This window comes from Lontra canadensis, unplaced genomic scaffold (genome assembly GCF_010015895.1).
Source record: "Lontra canadensis isolate GAN:19392208 unplaced genomic scaffold, GSC_riverotter_1.0 scaffold69, whole genome shotgun sequence".
NCBI lineage: Eukaryota > Metazoa > Chordata > Mammalia > Carnivora > Mustelidae > Lontra > Lontra canadensis.
The window spans coordinates 7,710,818-7,736,795 of NW_022631063.1; the positions used below are offsets into that span (position 1 = coordinate 7,710,818).

Consider the following 25,978-nt stretch of genomic DNA (forward strand, 5'->3'; position numbering starts at 1 on the left):
TCTAAAAAATTACTTTTGTGTCACGTATGTTTTTGAGAATTTGTGGCAGAATAATCTAATCCATTCCTTGTCATTTTTACTCCCCAAAAGAATTTGTGGTATGAAAGCAAAATTTAGGATTTTCTTATGAATGATTTTAAAATTTTAAAGAAAAACCTTTTTTCCCCAAATGTCATGAGCAGATTTTTTTGAGAGCTAAGACTTGTAGATTATTAGTATGGTTTAGACAGAAGAAATGAAAATAGCTGGAGTAGCTATGCTAAGTAATAACGTTCTTTCAGTTTTTTCTTCATTAGAATCAAAAGATAATGAAGTCACAACTCAGTCTAAAGAGGACTTAGGGGAAAATACTATGTAAAGAATTTCATCTAACAGCAATTTATGTGGATGTCATTGTCAGTATTACTCAGATTAGCGTATTGATAATAGTAAATCTTTGTTAGGGACAGCCATAAGTGTGAGAAGTACCATTGGTCAAGTCTGATGCATAAAGCCAAGGAAAAGTAGGTCTGACAGGAGATAAGGAGAATGAACCATTCCAGTATTGAGACTGAGCATAAGGATAGTCCAGATTCTAGTGGTAATTTTTTGCATAAATATTTCAGAGTTTACCTTAAAAGAGAGTGTGAAGTAGTTGATACTTAAACTTGGTGAATTATAATTATGAAGATGGGAAATATTTCCACATGAATTAGCTAGAAATTTTGTATGAATTTTGTCCTGGAAGAATTGTGTGAACGTTCTAATTAAACCTTTTCTTCAATTTATTTAGATCAGCTGTTCCATGTATTAGCCTTGCACATGCGGCTTTATAGCATTGATTCTGAGTATAATCCCTGGAGAAAGCTTACGCAATTAGTAGAAGAGGAGAATTCACAGTAAGTATTATTGGGAGATTAAAGTCAATTAAAACTGTTTTTGAGAAATGTTACATACTGAAATAGAATTAAAATTCTTTATGAATGTGTGAATTTTCCTTTTTAAACATACAAATACATAAAAAATAAAAAAGTTTAACTTTATACTTTCTGTAAAAATTGTATAAAAATTCATAACAAGTTAGAAAATGTCTTAAAGAATCCATTAATTTCTAAGCAGTTAAAACGTTTGAATGGAGGTACACAATGACTTATTGCCCCTCTTTTTATGTCAGAATTGATTAGTGGGTTCAGGTAGCCTTAGTTTGATCCCTTTATTGTTCTCCATCAGCCTTACACCCAAGTGATTTTTGTAACCCCTGATTATTGTTGTTTAGGGATGTGGGGAGGAGGGTCAGAGAGAGAGGTGGGGAGAAGTGGACTCTCTGGTGAGCAGAGAGCCCAATGCGGTGCTCCATCCCAGGATCATGACCTGAGCCAAAAGCAGATGCTGAACCAACTGAGCCACCCAGGCGCCCCATCCCTGATGATTCTTGCCTAAATCTAGTATTCCCTTAGATGATTCAAAAGAGTGGTTTTGTAAAAATAAAACAAAAACAAAAAACCTCCCTTCTGATTTATTAGCTAGGAATGATTTTTTAATAAAGGAAAGCTTTCTGATATCATCTATTTGGTTACCCTGAAATATAGTTTGGCAGGATGATTGCTTGATATTTCCCAGTTCATAAGTTTTCAAAGAAGGGACTTGATGCCCTAGCAGGTTCCAGTGGTGACCAATAAGTTGTGGTTATTTATTTGATCTCATAATTTTAATATATTTGATGTGTTCACTCCATTCAGCCATTCTTTTTGGTGTAAATTGTCCCATTTTATTTTATTTTTAATTTTAATTGAAGTATAATTGACATACCATATCCTATTAGTTTTATGTGCACATCATAGAAATTCAGTGTTTTTGTGTGTTGCAAAATGATCTTGATAAGTCTAGTCACCATACAAAGTCATTACAATATTACAGACTATAGTCCCTATGCTGTATATTACATCCCCATGGCTTATTTTATAATTGGAAGTTTGTACCTCTTGATCCCCTTCACCTGTTCCACCCATCCCCAATTCCGCTCCACTCTGGTAACCACCAGTTTGTTTCCTGTATGTATGAGTTTCTTTCTGTTTTGCTTTGTCTGCTTGGTTGTTTTGTTTTTTAGATTCCACATGTAAGAGTGAGATCATACAGGATTTGTCCATCACTTAATTTCACTAAGCATAATACCCTCTGGGTCCATCCATGTTGTCACAAATGGCATGATTTTATTCTTTTTTATGGCTGAGTAATGTTCTAGTGTGTGTATATATGACACACATATTTATACATCACATCTTTATTCATCCATTGATGGACACTTGGGTTGCTTCCATATCTCGGCTATTATAAATAATGCTGCAGTAAACATAGGGGTATGTATATCTATTCCCTAGTGCTGGCAAGAATGTGGAGAAAGGGGAACACTCATACAGTGTTAGTGGAAATGTAAATCGGTGCAGCTGCTATGGAAGTTTCTTAGAAAACTAGAAATAGAATTACTACCACACAATCCACAAATTCTGCTTCTGGGTATTTACCCAAAGAAAGTGAAGACACCAATTTGAAGAGAGATATATTGTTCTCTTTTAGGTTAGTAAGAATCCCTTTAAAATTGCTGTTGAACTTCGAAATGATCCAAGCAGTCTTTGATAATATCCTTACTTTCTGGCACAATAAGTTAACCTAGGCTTATTTTGTACATTTTACACTCTCTACGTGGTATCAGCCATTTCTTTGAGTAGTTCCTTTTATTGGGAAATGGTATTTAGAGATCATAATCTTGGTGCTAAGGGGTATATATAGCTATTATGTTATCACAATAATTTATAGGCTTATAGGCCATTCCAGTGGCAGTAAGGAAGTCTGTTTTGTTTTTTTTTTTAAAGATTTTATTTATTTACTTGACAGAGATCACAAGTGGGGAGAGAGGCAGGTGGGTGGGGGGGGGGGCGGGGAAACTGAACAGGGGAAACTCTCTGCTGAGCAGAGAGCCTGATGGGGGCTCAGTCCCAGGACTCCGAGATCATGACCTGAGCTGAAGGCAGAGGCTTTAACCCACTGAGCCACGCAGGCACCCCAGAAGTCTTTTAAAGAAGATTTATTTATTTTAGAGAAAGAGAGCGGACAAGCAGGGGGAGGATGGAGGGGGAAAGAGAGGGACAGGCAGACTTTGCACTGAGTGTGGAGCTTGATGTGGGGCTTGATCTTAGGACCCTGAGATAATGATCTGAGCGGAAATCAAGAATTGGTCACTTAGGGGCGCCTGGTTGGCTCAGTGGGTTAAAGCCTCTGCCTTCCGCTCAGGTCATGATCCTAGGGTCCTGGGATCGAGCCCAGCATTGGGCTATCTGCTCAGCAGGGAGCCTGCTTCCTCCTCTCTCTCTGCCTGCTTCTCTGCCTACTTGTGATCTCTGTCGAATAAATAAATAAAATCTTTAAAAAAAATAAAAAAAAAAGAATTGGTCACTTAACTGACTGAGCCACCCAGGCACCTCGTAAGTCTTCTTCTTCTTTTTTTAAATGAGATTAACGATCCCAAGTTCTTATTGATATTTGTAATTCAAATGTAAGATTGCAAAGTTATGTTTTATTTCTTAACTTTTTGTTATTTCCATCCTTTTTCTCTTCTTTGAAAATCTAGGTTCATAATGATATTAACTTTATTACTACTTCTTTTACTTACGTATAACTATAATTATTTTGAAAAAATGATACTACTACTGACTTTAAGTTCTTTTGACCTAGAATATATACCACTAAGGATGTATAGGCAAAATATTGCTTTTAAGTCATTTAAAGTAACTTTTTTTCTTGCGTTGTTCTGCCTTCAACTTGATTTATAGTGAGACTCACTTGTTTTAGTTTTTTTTACTCAGTAAAGATTACCTTTTCCCCTTGATTTATTTATCTTAATTTTATAAAGCTTATATTTTTCCAAAGGAAAAACTATGTGATCAATTCAGAGACCTTTATCTCCCATTCATGCCCATTTGCATTTCTTTTTGAGAACTCTTTATCTGTTACCTCTTTCTAAATATTGAGTTGTTGGTCTTTTCGTCTTCATTTTAAAAACATGTTTATGGATTATGGATATTAACCTTTTGTATTTTAAGTTGCAAATATATTTCAGTAGATTGTCAAACATGTTTTTATGATTTTTTTTGCCATCCAAAGTTTTTTTTAAATGTCATTTTCATAATCTTTTCATTTATTAATTCTGGAATTTGATTTCTCTTTATTCAGGTCTTACCCCACTGCCTGGTTATAAAGAAATTCACTTGGGTTTTCTTTTCCTATTTCTTTTTTTAAATTGAGATATAATTGACATACAACATCATATTAGTTTAGGAGGAATAAAACTGATTACCACATAGTGATTTGATATTTGTATATTGTGTAATGACCACCATAGTAAGTCTAGTTAACGTCTGTCACTGTACATAATTACAAACTTTTTTTCTTGTGATGAGAACTTTTAAGTTCTCTTACCTACTTTTTTTTTTAAGATTTTACTTTTTTTTTTTTTTTTAAAGATTTTATTTGTTTATTTGTCAGAGAGAGTACAGGCAGACAGAGTGGCAGGCAGAGACAGAGGGAGAAGCAGGCTACCTGCAGAGCAAGGATGTGGGACTCGATCCCAGAATGCTGGGATCATGACCTGAGCCGAAGGCAGCCGCTTAACCAACTGAGCCACCCAGGTGCCCCAATTTTACTTATTTTTGCTCAAACACAAGAGAGAACAAGTGTTGGGGGAGAGGGGCTAAGGAAGAAGCAGACTCCCAGGGAGTCTGATTTGGTACTCCATCCCAGGATCCTGGGATCATGATCTGTGCTGAAGGCAGACACTTAACTGACTGAGTCACCCAGGCAACTTCTTAGCAACTTTCCGATACACAGCACAGTATTATTAACTATAGTCATCCTGCTGTATATTACGTCTCCATGACTTATTTATTTTAAACTGGAAGTTGGTACCATTTGACTACTTTCACCTATTTTGCTTACTCACCATCCACCATCTCTGACAACCACCAATTTGTTCTTTTATCTGTGAGTTAATTTTTTAAAAAAAGATTCCACACGTAAGTGAAATCATATGGTATTCGTCTTTCTTTGGCTGATTTATTTCACTTAACATAATGTCCTCAAGGTCCATCCCTATTGTCAAAAATGTCAGGGTTTCCTTTTTTTATGGCTGAATAATATTTGTGTGTGTGTGTGTGTGTGTGTGTGTGTGTGTGTGTGTGATGTTTTCTTTATCCACTCATCCATTGATGGACACTTGGATTGTTTCCTCATGTTGGTGACTGTAAATAATGCTGTAGTGAACTTGGGGTTGCATATATTTTTTTGAGTTACTGTTTTTATTTCCTTTGGATAAATACCCAGAAGTGGAATTGCTGGATCATATGGTAGTCATATTTAATTTTTTGAGGAACCTCCATACTGTTTACTATAATGGCTGTACCAGTTTATGTTCCTACCAACAATGCACAAAGGTTCCTTTTCTCTACATTCTTGTCAATACTTGGTATTTCTTTTTGATAATAGCCATGTTAACAATTGTGAAGTGATATCTCATTTTGGTTTTGACTTGCATTTCCTTGGTGATTAGTGGTGTTGAACATCTTTTCAGTACCTCTTGGTCATCTGTATGTCTTCTTTGGGAAAATGTCTGTTTATATCCTCTGCTCATTTTTTAATTGGCTTTTTTTTTTGCTATTGAGTTGTATGAATTCCTTATATATTTTGGATATTAACCTCTTATCAGGTTTATGATTCTTCTAATACTTCTGTGACTTCAGTTTTTATATTTAGATCTCTATTTGGAATTTGCCATGATATCTAATATAAGGAACAGATCCAGTTTTATTTTTGTCCGTATAGATGATGTCCTATTGCGTTGCCCTCCATACAATAGTAAAATAAAACAGAGCTATCAAAAAAAAAAAAAAAAAGAAAGAAAGAAAGAAATGGAAAGAAAGGTGAGAAAGCACTTTGTTTATTGATATGAAAAGATCTCCATCAAGATACAATGTTAGGAGGAAAATACAGGAGAAAAAAAATGTGTGCATTATGCCACCATTTGTGTAATCAAGTAGGGCTGATAAAATGCATTTGCATTTATTTGTTAAAACAGACCAGACCCACACATGTCTGGATATTGGAATTAAAGCATAGATGGCACTGAGGAACAGTGAGGGAAGCCTAGTCTTTATAGTAAACAGTGCAAGGTTAATTGGAAATTTATATGAGAAGTAATAATATTGACCCCTATCTCATACAGAACTACTCACCTTTTGCCAGTTGTTTCAGAAATGTCTTAGAAATACAAATGCAATGCAAAGAGAATCGAAGATTGTGCTTGCATTTAGAGTGTTCTATCTCTTTAATTTCCTTTAATCTGAAATTGTTTCCAACCTTTTTTTTTGTATTCCATGACATTGATTTTTTTTTTTTTTTAAAGAACTCAGGCCGATTATTTCGTAGAATCCCTCAATTATTTTTGTTCAGTAGTTCCTTATGGTTAGATTCAGATGATAAACCTTTGGCAGAAATATCAAAAGTAATGTATTCTTTTTGGTGCATCATATTAGGAGGTACATGCTGTTGATTTGTGTTGTTATTGATGATAATGGGTTAATGTGGCATCTGCCAGGCTTTTCAACTGTAAATTTATTATTTTATCCTTTGTAATCAGTAATTACAGTTGTCTTCTGGGGAGATACTTTGAAGCTATGAATATGTCCCGCTACTTCTCAAAAAAAAAAATGTTGTGTCTATGTTTTGTGTTTATAGACAAAATTAGCAAGCCATGAGTATTTTGCATGTTATGGCTAAGGAAAGTTAAATTTCTTGACATTAGCTAGTAATTTTCTTTCCTAGCTAGACTTACATACTCAAAGGCAGGGATGGTGTACTAGTAAAATATTAGAAGACCTAATTCTCTGAGTCTAAAGATGTTTAGCAAACAAAAGTTTTCCGAAGTGTACTATTGATGAAGTAAAGGTTTTAAAGACGAGACATAGGTATGATGCTTTCAATAATACTATTTGTCAGATGTGTTCCTATCAACCCCTAAGATTTAATACCCACTAGGTTAGTAGTAAATGTATGAACACTTAACCAGTGATTATTTCATACTAGGTAATTTTGTGCTTTGCATATATAATCTCATTTAATCATCACTATAACTATATACATGAGATACCATTGTTATCCCAAATTTTACATATGAAGAACCTGAGGCTTAAGAAATAATTGGGGTGCTAGGGTGGCTCAGTCAGTTAAGCATCCGACTCTTGATCTCAGCGCAGCTCAGGTCTTGATCTCAGGGTTGTGAGTTCAAGCTCCATGTTGGGCTCCATGGTGGGTATGAAGCCTACTTAAAAAAAAAGAAAAAAAGAAAAATTAATTAACCTGGTTTTTAGGGGACATAGCTGTTAAGAAATAGGGGTGGCATTTGAATTCATATCTTTCTGATTCAAGAGCCTAGGTCTTTTTTTGTTGTTGTTTTTAAAAAAGATTTTATTTATTTATTTGACAGAGAGAAAGATAGTGAGAGAGGGAACACAAGCCAGGAGAGAGGGAGAGGGAGAAGCAGGCTTCCCTCTGAGCAGGGAGCCTGATGCAGGGCTCGATCCCAGGACCGAGCCGAAGGCAGATGCTTAACAACTGAGACACCCAGGTGCCCCTCAAGAGCCTAAGTCTAACTATTACTCTGTTTCCTTTCTTAGTAATAAGAGATCCGAGTAATTTCTGAAAAATCTGGTTGACCCCCCCCCCCCGCACCCCCCATTTGTTCTCAATTTTATGGTTAATTAATTCACTAACTTATAATATTATAGTTGATATCTGTGTTTCTTACCTATATATTAGATTTTAGAAGATTGAATATCTTTTTCTATTTTCTTATTTAATACTTTCTGAATATAAAATTCTGTGTCTAATGTTAGGGGTTTCTGATATATACCTTTTTTAAAATCTTCTTGAAAGTTATTTATCTAGAAGTATGCAGTTTTATAATCTGGAATATATCTAGAAGTTATATATCTAGAAGTATGCAGTTTTATAATCTGGATTTTGAAGATTATTTAAAAACTTTAAGAAATAGAAACAATTATGTATTTAAAATTTTTTTTGTATTTTAAAATATTAAACATTAAAAGAATAGTTATCACATGATGGTATTAAACCCTATAGTCAAAATTTTTGTTTCTTTTTTCTATATTCATTCATTCTGATTATGTGCCTGCTATGTGCCAGGAAAGATCCATTTTTGTGTCCTCAGAATGATTGTTTTTGTCTTTGTAGCTAACAAGCTACAGGTTATTATTATTTTTGTAAATTTCTTTCCTGATTATAAAAATTATATTGTACAATGTTTAGAATGTGCAAAAATGGTGAGGGGAAAAAATGAAAGAACCTACAAGATTGATTGATTGATTGATAATTATTTTTTAAATTAACATAGAAGATATTATTTGTTTCAGGGGTACAGGTCTGTGATTCATTTGTCTTATATAATACCCAGTGCACATTACAACACATATCCTCCCCAATGTCCATCATGCAGTTACTCTATCCCCCCATGCCCCTCCCTTCCAGCAACACTCAGTTTGTTTCCTAAGATTAGGAGTCTCTTATACTTTTGTCTCCCTCTCTTGCTTCATTTTGTTTCATTTTTTTCCCCTCGCTTCCTCATGCTCCTCTGCCTTGTTTCTTAAATTCCATATATGAGTGAGATCATATAATTGTCTTTGATTAACTTACTTCACTTAGCGTGATGCTGTCTAGTTCCATCCACGTCGTTGCAAGTGGCAAGGCATTTTTTTTGATAGCTGTATATTATTCCATTGTATATATACACACCACATCTTTATCCATTCATCTGTCGATGGACTTCTGGCCTTTTTCCATAGTTTGGCTATTGTGGTCATTGCTGCTATAAATATTGGGGTGCAGGTGCCCCTTCGGATCCCTACATTTGTATCTTTGGGATAAATCCCCAGTAGTACAGTTACTGGGTCATAGGGTAGTTCTATTTTCAACTTCTTGAGGAACCTTCATACTGTTTTCCAGAGTGGCTGCACGAGTTTGAATTCCTACCAGTATTGTAAGAGTGTTCCCCTTTCTCCATATCCTCACCAACATTTGTTGTTTCTTGACTTGTTAATTTTAGCCATTCTGACTGGTGTGAGTTGGTATCTCATTGTGGCTTTTGATTTGCATTTCCGTGATGCTGAGTGATGAGCTATTCAGAGTAGCTATTGAAAGATACGAATTTAGTGCCATTGTATTGCCTGTGGGGAGTGGGGTGGGGGGATTGTTACTCTATGTTGTTGCTGTTCCTTTCTGGTCTATGTTACTTCTGGGATCTTCCTTTGCTTAGAGAACTTCTTTCAATAGTTCTTGTAGGGCTGGTTTGGTGATCACAAATTCTTTTAGTTTCTGTTTGTCCTGGAACCTTTTTATCACTCCTTCTATTTTGAAATGACATCCTAGGTGGATAAAAGTGTTGTTGGCTGCATATTTTTCTCATTGAATATATCATGTCAGTCCTTTCTGGCCTGCCAGGTCTCTGTGGACAGGACTGCTGCCCGTCTAATGTTTCTACCTTTGTCGGTTACAAACTTCTTGTCCTGCACTGCTTTCAGAATTTTCTCTTTGTCTCTGAGATTTGTAAGTTTCACTATTATATGTTGGGATGTTGACCTATTTATATTCATTTTGAGGGGGGTTCACTGTACCTCCTGGATTTTGATGCCTTTTTTCTAACCCAGAATAGTGAAGTTCTTTCTCTGTTACAATTTGCTCCAATCTGACTTCTGTCCCACTCTGTCTTTCCTCTTCTTCTGGAATCCCAATTATTCTAATACTGCTTTGCTTTATGGTTTTACTTATCTCTCGAATTCTCCCCTTGTGATCCTGTAGTTGTTTCTCTCTCCTTTTCTCAGCTTCTTCATTCTCCGTCATTTGATCTTCTGTATCACTAAATCTCTTTTCTGCCTCATTTATCCTAGCAGTTAGAGCCTCCATTTTTTACTGCACCTCATTAATAGCCTTTTTGATTTCGACTTAGTTAGATTTTAGTCCTTTTATTTCTCCATAAAGGGATTCTCTAGTGTCTTCTATGCTTATTTCAAGCCCAGCTATTTCTTTATAATTGTTGTTCTGAACTCTAGTTCTGACATTGTACTAATGTCCATATTGCTTAGGTCTCTGGCAGTCAGCACTGCCTCTTGTTCTCTTTTAAGTGAGTCTTTCCATCTTGTCATTCTGTCTAGAGAAGAATAGATGAACAAGAGAGCAAAATACTAAAATGGCAACAATGACCCCAGAGAAATACATGCTAAACAAATCAGAAGAAACCTGAAACTGGGTGGGGTGAGGGTGGGGAGTTGAATCAGATAGGTGAGCAGAATAAGGCAATACATTGGATTCTCTGTGTATTTTGGTCTTTTTTTTTTTTTTTTTTTAAGAAACCTAGATCCCCAAAGAAAAAAAGAAAAAAAGTAAAGAAAAAAAAACCATATATGTACAAAAATAAAATTAAATAAAATAAAAGGATAGAATGTAACTATAAAAATGGAAATTAAATGACAAGAAAAAACAAAAGAGAGAAAACAACAACAACAAAAGGAAGGGATATAAACAGACAGGTGAACAGAGCAATACACTATTTCCTGAGTGTATTTTGGTTAGTTTGTTAGAGGAGACTACATCATAAAATTGTAAGGGAAGAAAAACTTATATATATAAAAATAAAATTAAATACCTTGAAAAGATAGAATGTAACCATAAGAATGAAAATTTAAAAATTAAAAAGACTTTAATAAGACAATAAAATCTCAAAAAAATAACAAATAGAAGAAGAAAGAAAAAAAAGTGTATGATTAGGCAGGTGAATAGAACAGAGCCATACACTAGATTTTGGGTGTGTTTTGGTCTGTTAGAAGAAATTGCATCCCAAAATTTTAAAGAAAGGGAACCATCTATATATAAAAATAAGATTAAATACAGTGGTGGGATAGAATGTGACTGTAAAAATGAAAATTTAAAAAGATATTAAAAACAGATATGATAAGGTTGAAAAAGGAAAGAAGAAATATTTTTTTAAAAAGAAAATAATATTAAGAAAAAATTAAAGTTGAAAGACTAAAGAATCATGGGGCAAAGGCCGAGAGTTCTATATGCTGTATTCCCCTTGTACTGTAGTTTTGCAGTTCTCATTGATGGGTGAACTTGGTGTTGGCTAGACATTCTTGCTGATCTTTTGTTGCACTGATTCTCAGATATCTTTGCCCCAGGCAAAATTGTACCAACCTTGCCTGGGGACAGGCTAAGTAATCTGCTTTCTACTGCTCTGTGTTTCTTTTGTTCCCTGAAGGCTTTTGGCACAGCTTTAGAGGATTAGAATGAAAATGGTGACCTCCAATCTCTGGCCCCAGCCTAAAGCTCTGGGCCCCACTCCTCAGTGGGCGCTCAGAGAAAAGCAGTCAGACACTCCTGTCTTCCTGGTCTCTGGCTGCACTTGATGTTTACCCAGCCTATGACTGAGCATTTCTATCTCAGTACAAGACACCGTTTGGAGTCTCCAAACTCAGCATGCTCCTGTGGTGCAATCCTGTGCTGCTTTTCCCAGGGTAGGAAGGGGAGTCTCCCTGGATCTGCTACTTGTTGGGCCCCTGCATGAAGAGTAGTGGCCTGACTGTGCTCCAGATCATGGTTTATGGCAACCCCCAACTGAGAGCCCACTCTTGGGCTCACTCTTTGCAGTCAGCTTCCCCACTCCAATACCTGGGAGGGTGCACTCAGGCGCTCCCCTGTGCCCTGCCTCCATCTTCCTGTGACTCCAGGGATCCTCGGGCCACACCATCCCAGGGAGGGTTCCACCCAGCCTGCTTATCCACTGGAGTGACATCCCTCATTGGAGCAGACTTCTAGAAGTTCCAGTTTTGTGCTCCACTACTCTGTCACTTGTCAATAGCTGGCTGATGGAGGCTCTCTCCTGCCACGGTCTAGCTTCCCATATGTTTACTCAGATTCACTTCTACACATGTCCTATCCTGAAGAAAGTGGTCACTTTTCTATAGTTGCAGCTATTCTTTTCTTTGATCTCTAGTTCAGTTTGCAGGTGTTCAGAATGGTTTGATAGCTGTCTAGCTCAATTTCTGGGACCAGATGAAATTAAGGTCTCCTATTCCTCCACTGTCTTGGACTCTCTCCCCGAAAGAATCCAAAATCTTGTAACCCACATGTTATATATAGTTTATTATAGTTTCATGAATTCATGAACTATAAAAAGGAGACTAAATATGAGGGGGAGAAATCAGTCCTGTTTTCTGGGAATTCCTCTAACATTGTTAACATTTTGAGATACTTATTTCCAGTTTCTTTTTTTTTCTGTATACATATTTTAAATTTTTAAATACTTTTTGAGTCATACTATACCAGTTTTAGAATCTGCTTTTTAAAATTAACACATAACACCCAAATTCCCACATCATTAAACATATCTAAACATACCTAATTTATGTATTCATTCCTATTGTTAATTTTTTAAATTGTTTCTCCTTTTCTACCATAATATCAGATGATGTATTAAGCACTTCTTGACATGTCAGATGTAATATCAGAACTCTGTAATAATGTGAAAGCATATAAATATTTTATGTATTTAGTCATTTATTTGAGAAATATTCACTTTATGTCAGGCACTGTGTTACATAGCACAGCATTGGTTTTTGGAAAGATTGTACCTAGATTAGCTTTCACTGGCAATGCAGAGATAGTCCTGTTTCTGTTACTCTTGAGTATTATCACTTTAAAAACATATTTTGAGCTAGTTTGATAGATTAAAAAATGGGATTCTAAAGTAATAGAAATTTTTTTAGTAAAACAAAAGTAAAGTTAACTTTATATAAATATTTCATGTTTGTGTACTAGCTATTTGTGTACATTCTTTGTGAATTTTATATTCAGAACATCTGCCCATTTTTCTGTTGGCATCTTATTTTTAAAAAATTATCTATTACCAAACAGATGAACATAGGAAAATAAAATAAGATGAAAGTCGGAAGGGAGGCAAACTACATGAAATGCTGAACTCTAGGAAACAGAAGTTTGTTGGAGGGGAGGTCGGTAGGAGGAAGGAGTAACTGGGTGATGAGTGTTAAGGAGGGCACTTGATGTAATAATCACTGGGTGTTGTATGCAAATAATGAATCACTAGATTCTGCCTCTGAAACTAGTAATGCAGTATCTGTTAACTAAATTGTATTTAAATAAAGAATTAAAAAATTATCTGAGTGATTCTTTACAGCTTAAAGTAATAAACCTTATTTTTTCATAGATGTTGAAACTTTTTTCCAAAATATGTTTGCCTTTTAATTTTATATTACTTTTCTTGACATGTTAAGGTTTGAAAATTTCATTTAGCCAAACCAGTCAGGCCCTGTATTTCTTATTTTTTCTGGTTCCTTTCATACTTAGAATACCTATCTAGCCCATCCAAGTTCTGGTGTTTACCTTTAGAACCTGCATTACATTGTGTTTCCTGCCTTAGGGTTTGCAGTACCTACTCATGTATTCTTTGTAGAATTTTCTTATGGGGTGGTTTTTTAAAATGTTGGAATTTATTTTCATCAGTAATGCGTGAAGATTTAAGATTTATTTTTAAATAACTAGCTAATTTTTTAGCAATTTTACATCCCATTTTTTTTATACTAAATTTTTGTATGTTATGGTTCTGATGAGGGACTTTCCACTTTGTTTTATTGACCTATAAGCCTATAGTCTGTGATAGAACCATTCTGGTTTAGTTATTGGGAAGACATGTTATATGTATGTCTCTGGTTAGATTAGGCTTCTCTCATTTCTTCCACCTCCAACCCCATCCCCTACTTCCCAATTTTCCTTTACTGTTCTCATCTGCTCATTCTTCCAGATGATCTTTAGAACCATTTTCTAAGCCCTTACCTTCACTTGAGATTTTGGTTAGAATTATTTTAAATTCGTAAATTAATTTTGGGGACAATAGTTATCATTCCCCATTTTTAAAATTCTTTTTTGTATCATTGTAGTTTTGAAATTTTTCTTAATTATACATTCTCAATTATATTTAATATAAAGATTGCTAAATTTTTAACAAGTGTGTATGAATAATTATAATAGAGGATATAAACTGAAGTATAGTTGTCCATGCATATGGAGATTTAGACTGATTTTAAATAATTGAAGGTCAGTACAATAATAATAATAAGCAAACAAGACATAATAGCAAAATAATTAACCTCTAAATTTGAGAAGGATTGCTTCTATTACAAAAAAATTATTGACACATAATAAAATAAATGAGAATATAGACTTATGTTAGCCCTTTAAACTCTTCAGTTGCTTATAATATCCCTATTTTTAAGAAACTATATTTAATTTACTCATTCGGGGATATTTTTATTTTCTATACCTAAAATCTCTGTAATTTGTTAGTCTTTTAGGTCATGATGCAAGAAGTTCTTAAACCTCTCTGACTTTTGTCCAGTAAAATTTATCTTTGCATAGAAGTGAGATTGGGTTAGCTTAAATGGATCCATAAAGTTCGTTTGAATTCTAAGTATGAGTCTTTTGTCAGCTGTTAGATTTAATACAGTAGTTTGATAATCCAAAGTCATTTTTATTCTAAGTAGTTTTCTTTTTTAAAGATTTTATTTATTTATTTGACAGACAGAGATCACTAGTAGGCAGAGAGGCAGGCAGAGAGAGAGGAGGAAGCAGGTTCGCCGCTGAGCAGAGAGCCCGATGCGGGGCTCGATCCCAGGACCGTAGGATCATGACCTGAGCTGAAGGCAGAGGCTTAACCCAATGAGCCACCCGGTGCCCCTCTAAGTAGTTTTTAATGGACATGTTTCTTACCACTTTCTTTATCATCCATAGGTCTGCAAGGACTTTCCTCTTACTATTTGGGAACAGGTTTTATCCTCTTTGCATATTTCCTTTGGAGGCATTTTGTTCATTTCACTAAAGGAACTGTGGTAAAACCAGAGAAATACAAATACATATAGGAATTATAGGCCCTAATTTTGTTAAAGTTTGTGATTTTCTCTGATGTTTCTTCCCTCAGTGCATTTTATTTCTCTCTTGATGCTCTGTAGTCTTAGCTAACTAGTTTTTGTCTCTCTTTCCACCTGTTTTTTCATCTAGCCATCCATTCATTTTTCATTTTTAAATTTATTCAGCTGGTTTTAATAAACTGTTTTAATCAGGCATCAGGAAAATGATGGCAAACAAGATATGAAAGGTTCCTTTTTTTCTTTTTTTTCCAGGGCACTTAATAGTGTAGAGAATGAATTGGCAGAACATAAAATTGTGGAGATTGAATAGTGAGAAGGCAGCGGCTATAGAGATGACAAAGAAAATAAAGATAGTTGTTAGGACTTACTGATAAATATGGGGTGAATAAGAGAAGGTAGGTTCAGGATATCCCCAAGATCCTGCCTTATCTATTCATTATATTTTTAGTGTTGTATATATCATATTGCATTCAGACATTGTGCTAAATGCTAGAGGGTATAATAAATGACCACATCAAGACTAAGAACACAGAAGAGAGAGTTGATTGGTTATGGCTGGGGGTGGGGATTGTGGGTGTAGAATAGAGCATGAGTTCAGTTTCAGGCAAGCTCAGGTTGAGCTTCCTGTTAGATATACAAGTGGAGATAGTGAGTATTCAGATAGAGAGTGTAAGAGAGTCATAGCTAAAGATGCAGACTTGGAAGTCATCAATGTATAGCTGGTGATTGGGTTAGGAAGTCTTTCAAAATGAGTGCTTTATGTTAAAAGAGAGTGGGAATTGGAGCCTTGGGAAGCACCACCATTTCTAGGTTAGTCAGAGGAAGAACTTGTCAAGAAAATGAAAGTAGAGTAATCAGAAAGTTAGAAGGGAACCTGAGAGAGTGTTTCACAAAAACCAAGAAAATTTTCCAGACAAATATGTTCAACTGTATGCAGAGTTAAAGGTCAATAAGATAATGATTGAAAAATATCCACTAGATTTTGTAAATAGGAGGTCACTGTTGACCATGTGGAAAACCCTTTTTGGGGGGATTTAAATAATAGATGAGTGAATGTTAGCCGCTCCCCCATTTAAAAAAAAAAAAAGAACTTTGGGCTTCTAAAAAAGAGAGACTGTAGAGACAAATAGTAGGTTTCATAGCATTAATGGAAAGTTAGCTTTGGAGAGAGAGACAAGTTAATTTAAGGGATATTGGTGTAGAGAATGGAGACATTTAAAGAGCTGTCTTCCCCTGGCACTTAAAAACTTCAGAACAGCAGGCACTGGTTTACTCATCAGTGTGTCTAGTGCCTGACATATAGGAAGTGATCAGTATTTGCTCAATGATGGAGCCTAACAAAAGAGTTGAACAGGGGCGCCTGGGTGGCTCAGTGGGTTGGAGCTTCTGCCTTCGGCTCAGGTCATGATCCCAGGGTCCTGGGATGGAGCCCCGTGTCGGGCTGTCTGCTCAGCGGGGAGCCTGCTTCCTCCTCTCTCTCTGCCTGCCTCTCTGCCTACTTGGGATCTCTGTCAAATAAATAGGTGAAATCTTTAAAAAAAAAAAAAAAAGAGTTGAACAGATTTTGTTCATTGTAAATCCAGTCTGAATTATAGTTTCAAATTTAGTCAGTTCTAGAAGCATAAGATTTGTTTTTGTTTCCTGACATTAAAAATTAAACCTATAATTAAAAAATGTTTCCTTCTACAGGGTTTTAAAAATTCTTATAGATCTAGAATGAGATCTGCTTTGGAATATATTCTGTGTTTCTCTTAGTACTCCACATTCCTACAATTTACTACTTTGTCTTTTATAGTGTGTTTTAAGTTCTGCTTTGGCTATCATCTTTTTTTGGAAACTTTGAAAATTTTAAAGATTTTTTGAATTTTTATGATAGTCATAAAATTGAAACAACTTGTTAACAAAATATATAAATCATTCCTTTTCTGTATAACTTGTTTTTGAATTGTACCTGTTCTTTTTTTAATAATGTGAACATTTACTCTGTAGTGCAAGGTTTGTGATGGCAAGTATCCTATATTCACTCCACTTATAGTGAAACTAATCTTCTAAAGTTCCAATTAATCCTTCATTTAATTTCTGTAATTTAAGAAATTAAAAAAATTTCATATCAAGTTAATGTATCCCAATTGTTTACTTAAGTAAGATCTAATGAATTTTCTATGTAATTTTTTCATATTAGGCAGAGTCAAGGGAATATATGGATATAAAGATTATATTTTTAAGTAAAAAAAAATGGCCCCTAACTTTTTCTTTTGAGATTTCTTAGTTTATGAAAGTTTGATTTCTGTTCCATAGACATATGTGGGAAATATAAAATGAATTAGAAAAGATATACAATATTGTCTAAAGTGATTATGCATTTTTCTTTTAGGCAGGGAAATGAAGAACAACAGCTTGAGGTTCCAGTTCTTTATCATGATGTTACATCTCTTTTGCTCATCCAGATCTTAATGATGCCGCAACCCTTACGAAAAGGTATGTCTTTATAATTCTGCTTCTTAGCCATATAGTATACATAATACTCTAAAAATTATGGGGACAAATATTAATTCTGTTGGTAATGTTTTGAGGTTAAGGAGTTTTTTATTTTTTTATTAGTAGTAAATCATATATATCTAAAAGAAGATGACAGTGAAATAAAGGTTTTTTTTTTTCCTCATGGGTCTGTTCTTTTAAGGTTTTTATTCAATAATAAGGTAAAGATAAGGGAAAATCACTCTGAAAACTTTTGTTTTAAAAAAATTTAAAGTGATAATTCAAAAATGTGAAAAAAAAGAGCTAATTGTCAGCCTTAATGTCTCTACTCTATCTACGTGCATAAATATTTTATATAGTAGTAATCATAGGGTTATTCAAATGTGATACCCCATAATTTTTAATTAATGTTAATATACTGTCTTGATATTAACAGCATTAATACTGTGATAACAATAACATTAATATTATATTAATAATGTTTTAATTATTGTTCCATAGTCTTTGTAGTTTTCATTTAAAAATATTTAAAATATTCTACTAAATAATTAACCATTCCCTTTTGGTGAAAAGCTTTGTTTTTGTGTTATTATGAGTTCCATGAAAGAACATCTATAGGTGTATAAAGGCCTTGTTACTGGGGAAGATATTTTTTGTGTGTACTTCAACTTGATCTTTTGATATAATTTTTTACCTAAGGGTGTGAAGCGATCATTTATTCTAAACATAAGCAAATTGGTATTTTATGCAAATTGTGATACTCTCTGAGGAGTTAAATGTCATTAATAAATAAGCATAATATTTTATATTTGAACTGTAGTTCAATATTTTATACTTGAGTTTTGGGGTTTTTAAAAAGTTTTTATTTTAATCACCTGGTGTTCATTAAGGCAAGTGCACACCTTAACCCCCATCATGTATTTCATCCATCCCCCCAACCACCTCCCCTCTGGTAATCCTCAGTGTGTTCTATATAGTCAGGAGTCTGTTTATTGATTTGCCCCTCTCTCTCTCTCTTATTCTCTTTGCTTATTTGTTTTGTTTCTTAAATTCTACGTATGAGTGAAATCATATGGTAATTTGTCTTTCTCTGACTTATTTCACTGAACTTAATACTCTTTAACTCCATCCATGTCATTGTAAATGGCAAGATTGCATTCTTTTTATGGCTGAGTAAATCCAATAAATATGTGCATGTATTTATACACACACACACATATATTTATAATATATACACACACACACGTACACACACCACATCTTTATCCATTCATCAGTCGATGGACATTTGGGTTGATTCCATATCTTGGCTATTATAAATAATGCTGTAAATATAGGGGTGCATATGTCCCTTTGAATTAGAATTTTGTATTCTTTGGGTAAATATCCAGTAGTGTGGTTGCTGGATCATTGAGGATACCCCACTGAGGGTAGCTCTGTTTTTAAGTTTTTGAGGCACCTCCATACTGTTTTCCAGAGTGGCTGCACCAGTTTGCATTCCCACCAGCAGTGCAAGAGGTTTCCTTTTTCTCTACATTCTTGCCAACACTTGTGTCTTGCGTTTTTGGTGTTAGCTATTCTGGCAGGTGTGAGGTAATGTATCATTGTAGTTTTGATTTGCGTTTCCTTGATGATGAGTGATACTGGGCATCTTTTCATGTTTCTGTTGGCTATCTGGAGGTCTTCTTTGATAAAGTGCCTATTCATTCACTTCTTCCCATTTTTTTTTTTTTAAAGATTTTATTTATTTATTTGACAGACAGAAATCACAAGTAGGCGGAGAGGCAGGCAGAGAGAGAGAGGAGGAAGCAGGCTCCCCACCAAGCAGAGAGCCTGATGCAGGGCTCAATCCCAGGACCCTGGGACCGTGACCTGAGCTGAAGGCAGAGGCTTTTAACCCACTGAGCCACCCAGGCTCCCCGTCTTCTTCCCATTTTTAATTGGATTGTTTTTTGGGTATTGAGTTGTATAAGTTCTTTATAGGTTTGGATACTGACCCTTTATCAGATATGTCATTTACAATTATCTTCTCCCATTCTGTCCATTGTCTTTTAGTTTTTATTTTGAGGTAGTCCCAATAGTTTATTTTTGCTTTTCTTTACCTTGCCTCAGGAGACATATGTAGAAAGAAGTTACAATGGCGATGTCAAAGAAGTTACTGCCTGTGTTTTTTCTAGGATTTTTATTGTTTCAGGTCTCACATTTAAGTTCTTAATCCATTCTGAATTTATTTTTGCATATGGTGTAAGAAAGTGCTCCAGTTTTATTCTTTTGCATGCTGCTATCAAGTTTTCCCAGCACCATTTGGATATCCCATTGGATAGTCTTTTCTGCTTTGTCAAAGTTTAATTGACCATGTAGTTCTGGGTTTTCTTTTCTGTTCTACTGATCTATTGTCTGTTTTTGTGCCAGTACCGTACTGTTTTGATCACAACAGTTTAGTAATATAACTTGAAGTCCAGAATTGAGACATCTCCAGTTTTGCTTTTCATTTTCAAGGTTGCTTGGGCTATTTGGGGTCTTTTGTGGTTCCGTGCAAATTGTAGGATTGTTTATTCTAGCTCTGTGAAAAATGTTGTTGGTGTTTTGGTAGGGATTGCATTAAATATGTAGATTGCTTTGGGTAGTATAGATAATTTAACAATATTTATTCTTCCAATCCATAAGCATGGAATGTTTTTCCATTTCTTTGTGTCATCTTCACTTTCTTCTTTTAAAAGACTTTATTTAGTCAGTGTTTTAGTTTTCAGAGTACAGGTCTTTCATCTCTCTGGTTAGATTTATTCCTAGATATCTTATTATTTTTGGTGCAGTTGTAAATGGGATTGTTTTTTTGATTTCTCTTTCTGCTGCTTCATTATCGGTGTATAGAGATGCCACAAAAAAAGAAAAAAAGAAATGCCAGATTTCTGAATGTTGATTTTGTACCCTGGGAGTTTACTGAATTCATTTATCAGTTCTAGCAATTTTTTGGTGGAGTCTTTCAGGTTTTCTATATACAATGTCATGTCATCCGCAAATAGTGAAAGTTTTATTTCTTCCTTACTGAATTGGATGCTTTTTACTTCTTTTTGTTGTCTGATTGTTGTGTCTAGGACTTCTAGTACTGTGTTGAATAAAAGTGGTGAGAGTGGATATCCTTGTCTTGTCTTGACCTTAGGTGAAAGGCTGTCAGTTTTTCCCCATTGAGGATGATGTTAGCTATAGGTTTTTCATAGATGGCCTTTATTATGTTGAGGTATGTTCCCTCTTAACCTACTTTGTCGAGGGTTTCTATCATGAATGGACATTGTACTTTGACAGATGCTTTTTCTGTACCTATTAAAATGATCATATGGTTCTTTGCTTTCTTTTATTAATATGATATAGCATAATGATTGATTTGCTAATATTGAACCACCCTTGCAAACCAGGAGTATATCCCACTTGATGGTGGTAAATTATTTTTTTAATGCATTGTTGGATTTGATTTGCTGATGTTTTGTTGAAGATTTTTGCATCTATATTCATCAGAGACATTGGCCTTTAATTCTTTTTTTGTGTGTGTGGTGTTTTTGTCTTTTTTTTCTATCAGGGTAATGCTGGCCTCATAGAATGAATTTGGAAGTACTCTTTCTTTTTCTATTTTTTGGAATATTTGAGAAGAATGGGTATTAATACTTTAAATGTTTGGTAGAATTTGCCTATGAAGCCATCTTATCCTGGGCTTTTGTTGATTGTGAGTTTTTTGATTACTGATTCAATTTTTTGCTGGTAATCAGTCTGTTCAAATTTTCTGTTTCTTCCTGTTTCAGTTTTTGTAGTTTATAGATTTCTAGGAATTTATTCATTCGTTCTAGGTTGTCCAATTTTGTTGGCATGTAGCTTTTCTTTTCTTTTAAAAGACTTTATTTATTTATTTGACAGAGAAAGACAGTAAGAGAGGGAACACAAAGGGGCGGGGGTTGTGTTGGAGAGGAAGAAGCAGGCTTCCCGCTGAGCAGGGAGCCCAATGTGGGACTCAGGACTCAGGACCCTGGGACCATGACCTGACCCGAAGGCAGATGCTTAATGACTGCACCACCCAGGCACCCCAGCGTATAGCTTTTCATAATATTATAATTTTATTTCTGTGATGTTGGTTCTTTGGTGATTCTATTTAGTTGAATGCTTTCTCTTTTTTTCTTGATAAGTCTGGCTAGGGGTTAATCAATTTTGTTGATTTTTTTTCTCAGTGAACTAGTTCCTGTCTTCATTGATCTGTTCTATTGGTTTTATTTTTTTACTTTCTGTATCATTTATTTCTGCTCTAATCTTTATTGTCTTCTTCCTTTTGCTGGTTTTAGGTTTGTTTGTTGTTTTTCTAGCTTTTTTAGGTGTAAGGTTAGGTTGTTTGAGATTTTTTCTTGCTTCTTGAGGTAAGCCTGTATTGCTCCAAACTTCCCTCTTAGAAATGCTTTTGCCGCATCCCAAAGGTCTTGAACCATTCATTTTCATTTGTTTCCATGTACTTTTTTTTTTTTTTTTAAGATTTTTATTTATTTGAGAGAGAGTGGTGGAGTGCACAAGCAGGGGGTAAGAAGCAGGCTCCCTGCTGAGCAGGGAACCCAACACTGGGCCTGATTCCGGGAACCCAGAATCACAACCCGAGCCAAAGGCAGTTTTCCATCTGACTGAGTCACCCAAGCATCCCTGTTTCCATTTACTTTTTAATTTCTTCTTTTATTTCCTGGTTGATGCATTCAATGTTTAGTAACATGTTATTTAACCTCCATCTATTTGTGGTCTTTCCAGATATTTTCTTGTGTTTGACTTACAGTTTCATATTTTCTTGTGGTTGTAGTCAGAAAAGATGCATGCTGTTACTTTGATCTTTTTGAATTTGTTGAGGCTTGTTTTATGGCCTAATATGTGATCAATTCTGGAGAATATCCCATGTGCACTTGAATATTATTCTGTTGTTTTGGGATGAAATGATTTGAGTGCATCTGTTAAATCTATCTGATAATTTCAGATTGTTTTTAAATATAAAACTCATAAAACATAAAATTCACAGGGCCTGTGAGTGGCTTGGTTGATTAAGTTGCCAACTCTTAATTTCAACTCAGGTTATAATCTCAGGGCCCTAGGATTGAGCCCCGCATTGGGCTCCGTGCTTAGTGTCAAGTCTGCTTGAGATTCTCCTTGAATGCCTCTCCCCCACTTCATGTGTGCTCTCTCTCTTTCTAAAATAAATAATTATATCGTTTTAAAAAAAAAACATAAAATTCACCTTTTTAAAAATTTAAAATGTACAGTTCAGTACCTTCATATGTTATGCAACCATCACCATTATCTAGCTCCAGAACATTTTCATTAGCCCAGTAGAAATTTTGTACCCATTAAGCAATCACTCCCATTTCTTTCTTTCCCCAACTCCTAGAAACCACTAATCTGCTTCCTTACTCTATGGATTTGCCTGTAGTAGATATTTCATATTAATAAATATGAAATACAGTATAAGGCTTTTTGTGTTTGTCTGCTTTCAGTTAATGTTTTGAAGGTTCATCCATGTTGTAATATATGTTGTACTCCATTTATCTTCATGGCTGAGTAATATTTCATTGTAGGACTATGCCACATTTTGTTTATCCAGTCATCATTTGATAGACATTTTGATTGTTTCTATGATTTGGCTCTTGTGAGTAGTGCTACTGTGATATTTGTTTACAAGTTTTTGTTGGAATACCTGTCTTGAGTTCTTCTGTACATAGCTAAAAGTGGGTTTGCAGGGTCATGGTCATTTTATGTTTAACTTCTTAAAGAATTGCCAAATTTCAGATATTTTTGAATGTTACTTATTTGGGGGTTGGCTATGTATATGAATTTCATTACTTATTTTGTACCTGTTAAATAGCCTTATTGAATTTCATCTCTTTGCAAAATTAGTTATAAGCTGTTTAGGTTTTTGTGTGCGTGTGTGTATTACTTCAGTTAGTTTTCCTTATTTTAGGGAACTAGTTGCTTTGGAGTTATGTTGGTTTTCCCTGACTGTGGTCTTCTAATTATACTAGTAGTATCACATTTTGGAATTTAAACAATTTTACTTTGTTTTATAAAGTCTTTAAAATAGTTAGATATTTACTTATTTAATTAATTGTATTTAAATGTACATTTTACATATATGCATAATTATGACAAATCTGAAAAGCTAAAATGAAGGGAACTTGATATATAGAAATAGACTTATTTCTATAATTAATACTTATCTGAAGAGAAAAATAGTTCAGTTGATTTTAAAGGACCTATTGTATTAGTGTCTGAGAGCTGTATCTGGTGCATCTCCCTTATCATGAGATGACAACTGTTGACACTAGCCTTTAATAGAAGGAGAAGTTAATACCAGAAGAAGACGTAATATGTTGAATTAATTGAACATAGTAAATTAAATTCATTAGAAATGTATTCTAAAATTGTTTACTAAAATATGAGTCAAGAAAATTGATCTACTTAATTTAATAATGTCTAAATGAATAGAATAGATCTAGAGAAACATCCATATAAATATTTATAATATTGTTTGTAACTGTACCTTAAAGTAATATCATTAAAGAAGTGTTGTTTAGGGGACGAATTTAATCAACAATTGCTTATATAGTACTTAGTTGTAAAAGTCATTGCCTGATTCAATTCAATAAATATATATATATATATTTTTTTTTTAAAGATTTTATTTATTTATTTGACAGACAGAGATCACAAGTAGGCAGAGAGAGAGGAGGAAGCAGGCTCCCTGCTGAGCAGAGAGCCCGATGAAGGGCTCGATCCCAGGACCCTGAGATCACGACCCAAGCCGAAGGCAGAGGCTTAACCCACTGAGCCACCCAGGCGCCCCAATAAATATATCTTTTAATTAAAACAAGTTTTTTGGATTATTTATCAGAGAGAGGAGAGCACAAGCAGGGAGAGCAGCAAACACAGAGAGAGGGAAAAGCAGGCTCTCTGCTGAGCATGGAGCCCTATGCAGGACTGGGTTCCAGGACCCTGGGATCACGACCTGAGCCAAAGGTTTCAGAAGCTAAACCAACTGAGCCACCCAGGCATACCTCAAGAAATATTTAATGAGTACCTGCTATGTGCCAGGTTGCTATGCTTCTTTGCTAGATGCTGATGATGCAAAGATGAATAAAACATGGACTTTACCTTTGGGGAAACACAGAGCTAAGTATTTAAGAGTCATTAACTTCAGTTAGAATTGCTTTAAAAAAATCTATGATTTAAGGGCACCTGGGTGGCTCAGTTGGTTAGCCACCTGCCTTTGGCTCAGATCATGATCCCAGAGTCCTGGGATCGAGTCCCCACCAGGCTCCCAGCTCCACAGGGAGTCTGCTTCTCCCTCTGACCTTCTCCTCGCTCATGCTCTCTCTCACTGTCTCTCTATCAAATAAATAAATAAAAATCTTAAAAAATGTCTATGATTTATATTTTTTAAAACTTCATAAGAATTCAATATTGGATTATCTATTTTTATAAAACAGCCTCAAAGATACTGTATTGTGTGATAGTTATGCTCACTGTCATTGTAGTCATAAATTCTTCTTAGAATTTGGGGCAGGGGGCGCCTGGGTGGCTCAGTGGGTTAAAGCCTCTGCCTTCGGCTTGGGTCAGGATCCCAGGGTCCTGGGATCGAGCCCCACATCAGGCTCTCTGCTCAGCGGGGAGCCTGCTTCCTCCTCTCTCTCTCTCTCTCTCTGCCTGCCTCTCTGCCTACTGGTGATCTCTGTCTGTCAAATAAATAATAAAATCTTTAAAAGAAAAAAAAAGAATTTGGGGCCAGAAAAAATTTGCCACTCTTTATTAATTTTTTTTTAGTTTGTCACACATTGAGAACTAAGTAGAAACCTTTATGTATTAGTAGATAGAGATCTTTATTTAATTGCTAGGGAGTTTGGAGCTTAATTATAATAAGTTACTTGAATTTTTCTCAGATAGCTTTCTTTTTTTTTTTTTTTTTAAGAAGGTGGGAAGTTGTAGAATAGAATAATTGGAGTTGTTAATATAATTTTTCTTTTGTATTCCCTATTGACATTAGGGTTAATAGGCACTGGTCTTTATTGTATTTGTGTTTTTATTGTAATATGTATTCGTGTATCTATTTAGTTACTGGTTGTTATTAGAAGAGGAAGGGAAAGTGAAGGAAATACTGTTTGCATGTAGTAGAATGTTAAATGCTCCCATGGTTTTAAAATAGGTGATGCAGAAATTTACCTTGAGCTTTTTAGTGTTTAGCACTGTATTTAGGTTAAAAGACCTTTTTTAACACCAATTGTCTCATTAGAAGCTTCAGTTAGTATATTAAAGACACATGTTTATTTTCCTTTTATCTCTTTTCATTTATTTTATTCATTATTATACCTGTCATATCACTGGCCTCCAAAAATAAGCTTTAAAGTAATTTATGATATGTCACTATTTTCAGGTATTCGTGTTTTGTTTTTTGTAACTTA

The 25,978-nt window shown here is 34.8% G+C and overlaps 1 protein-coding gene across 6 annotated transcripts in view; it reads left to right on the plus strand.

Moving 5' to 3' along the window:
- UBR3 (ubiquitin protein ligase E3 component n-recognin 3) overlaps positions 1–25,978 on the plus strand; it is a 234,896-nt gene that overhangs the window by 171,283 nt on the left and 37,635 nt on the right. For all 6 annotated transcript variants that reach the window (XM_032880422.1, XM_032880421.1, XM_032880423.1 and 3 more), the window contains 2 exons: positions 773–878; positions 17,410–17,513. In XM_032880422.1, the coding sequence (XP_032736313.1) occupies positions 773–878; positions 17,410–17,513 (210 nt within the window). The remainder of the gene's footprint in view (positions 1–772; positions 879–17,409; positions 17,514–25,978) is intronic.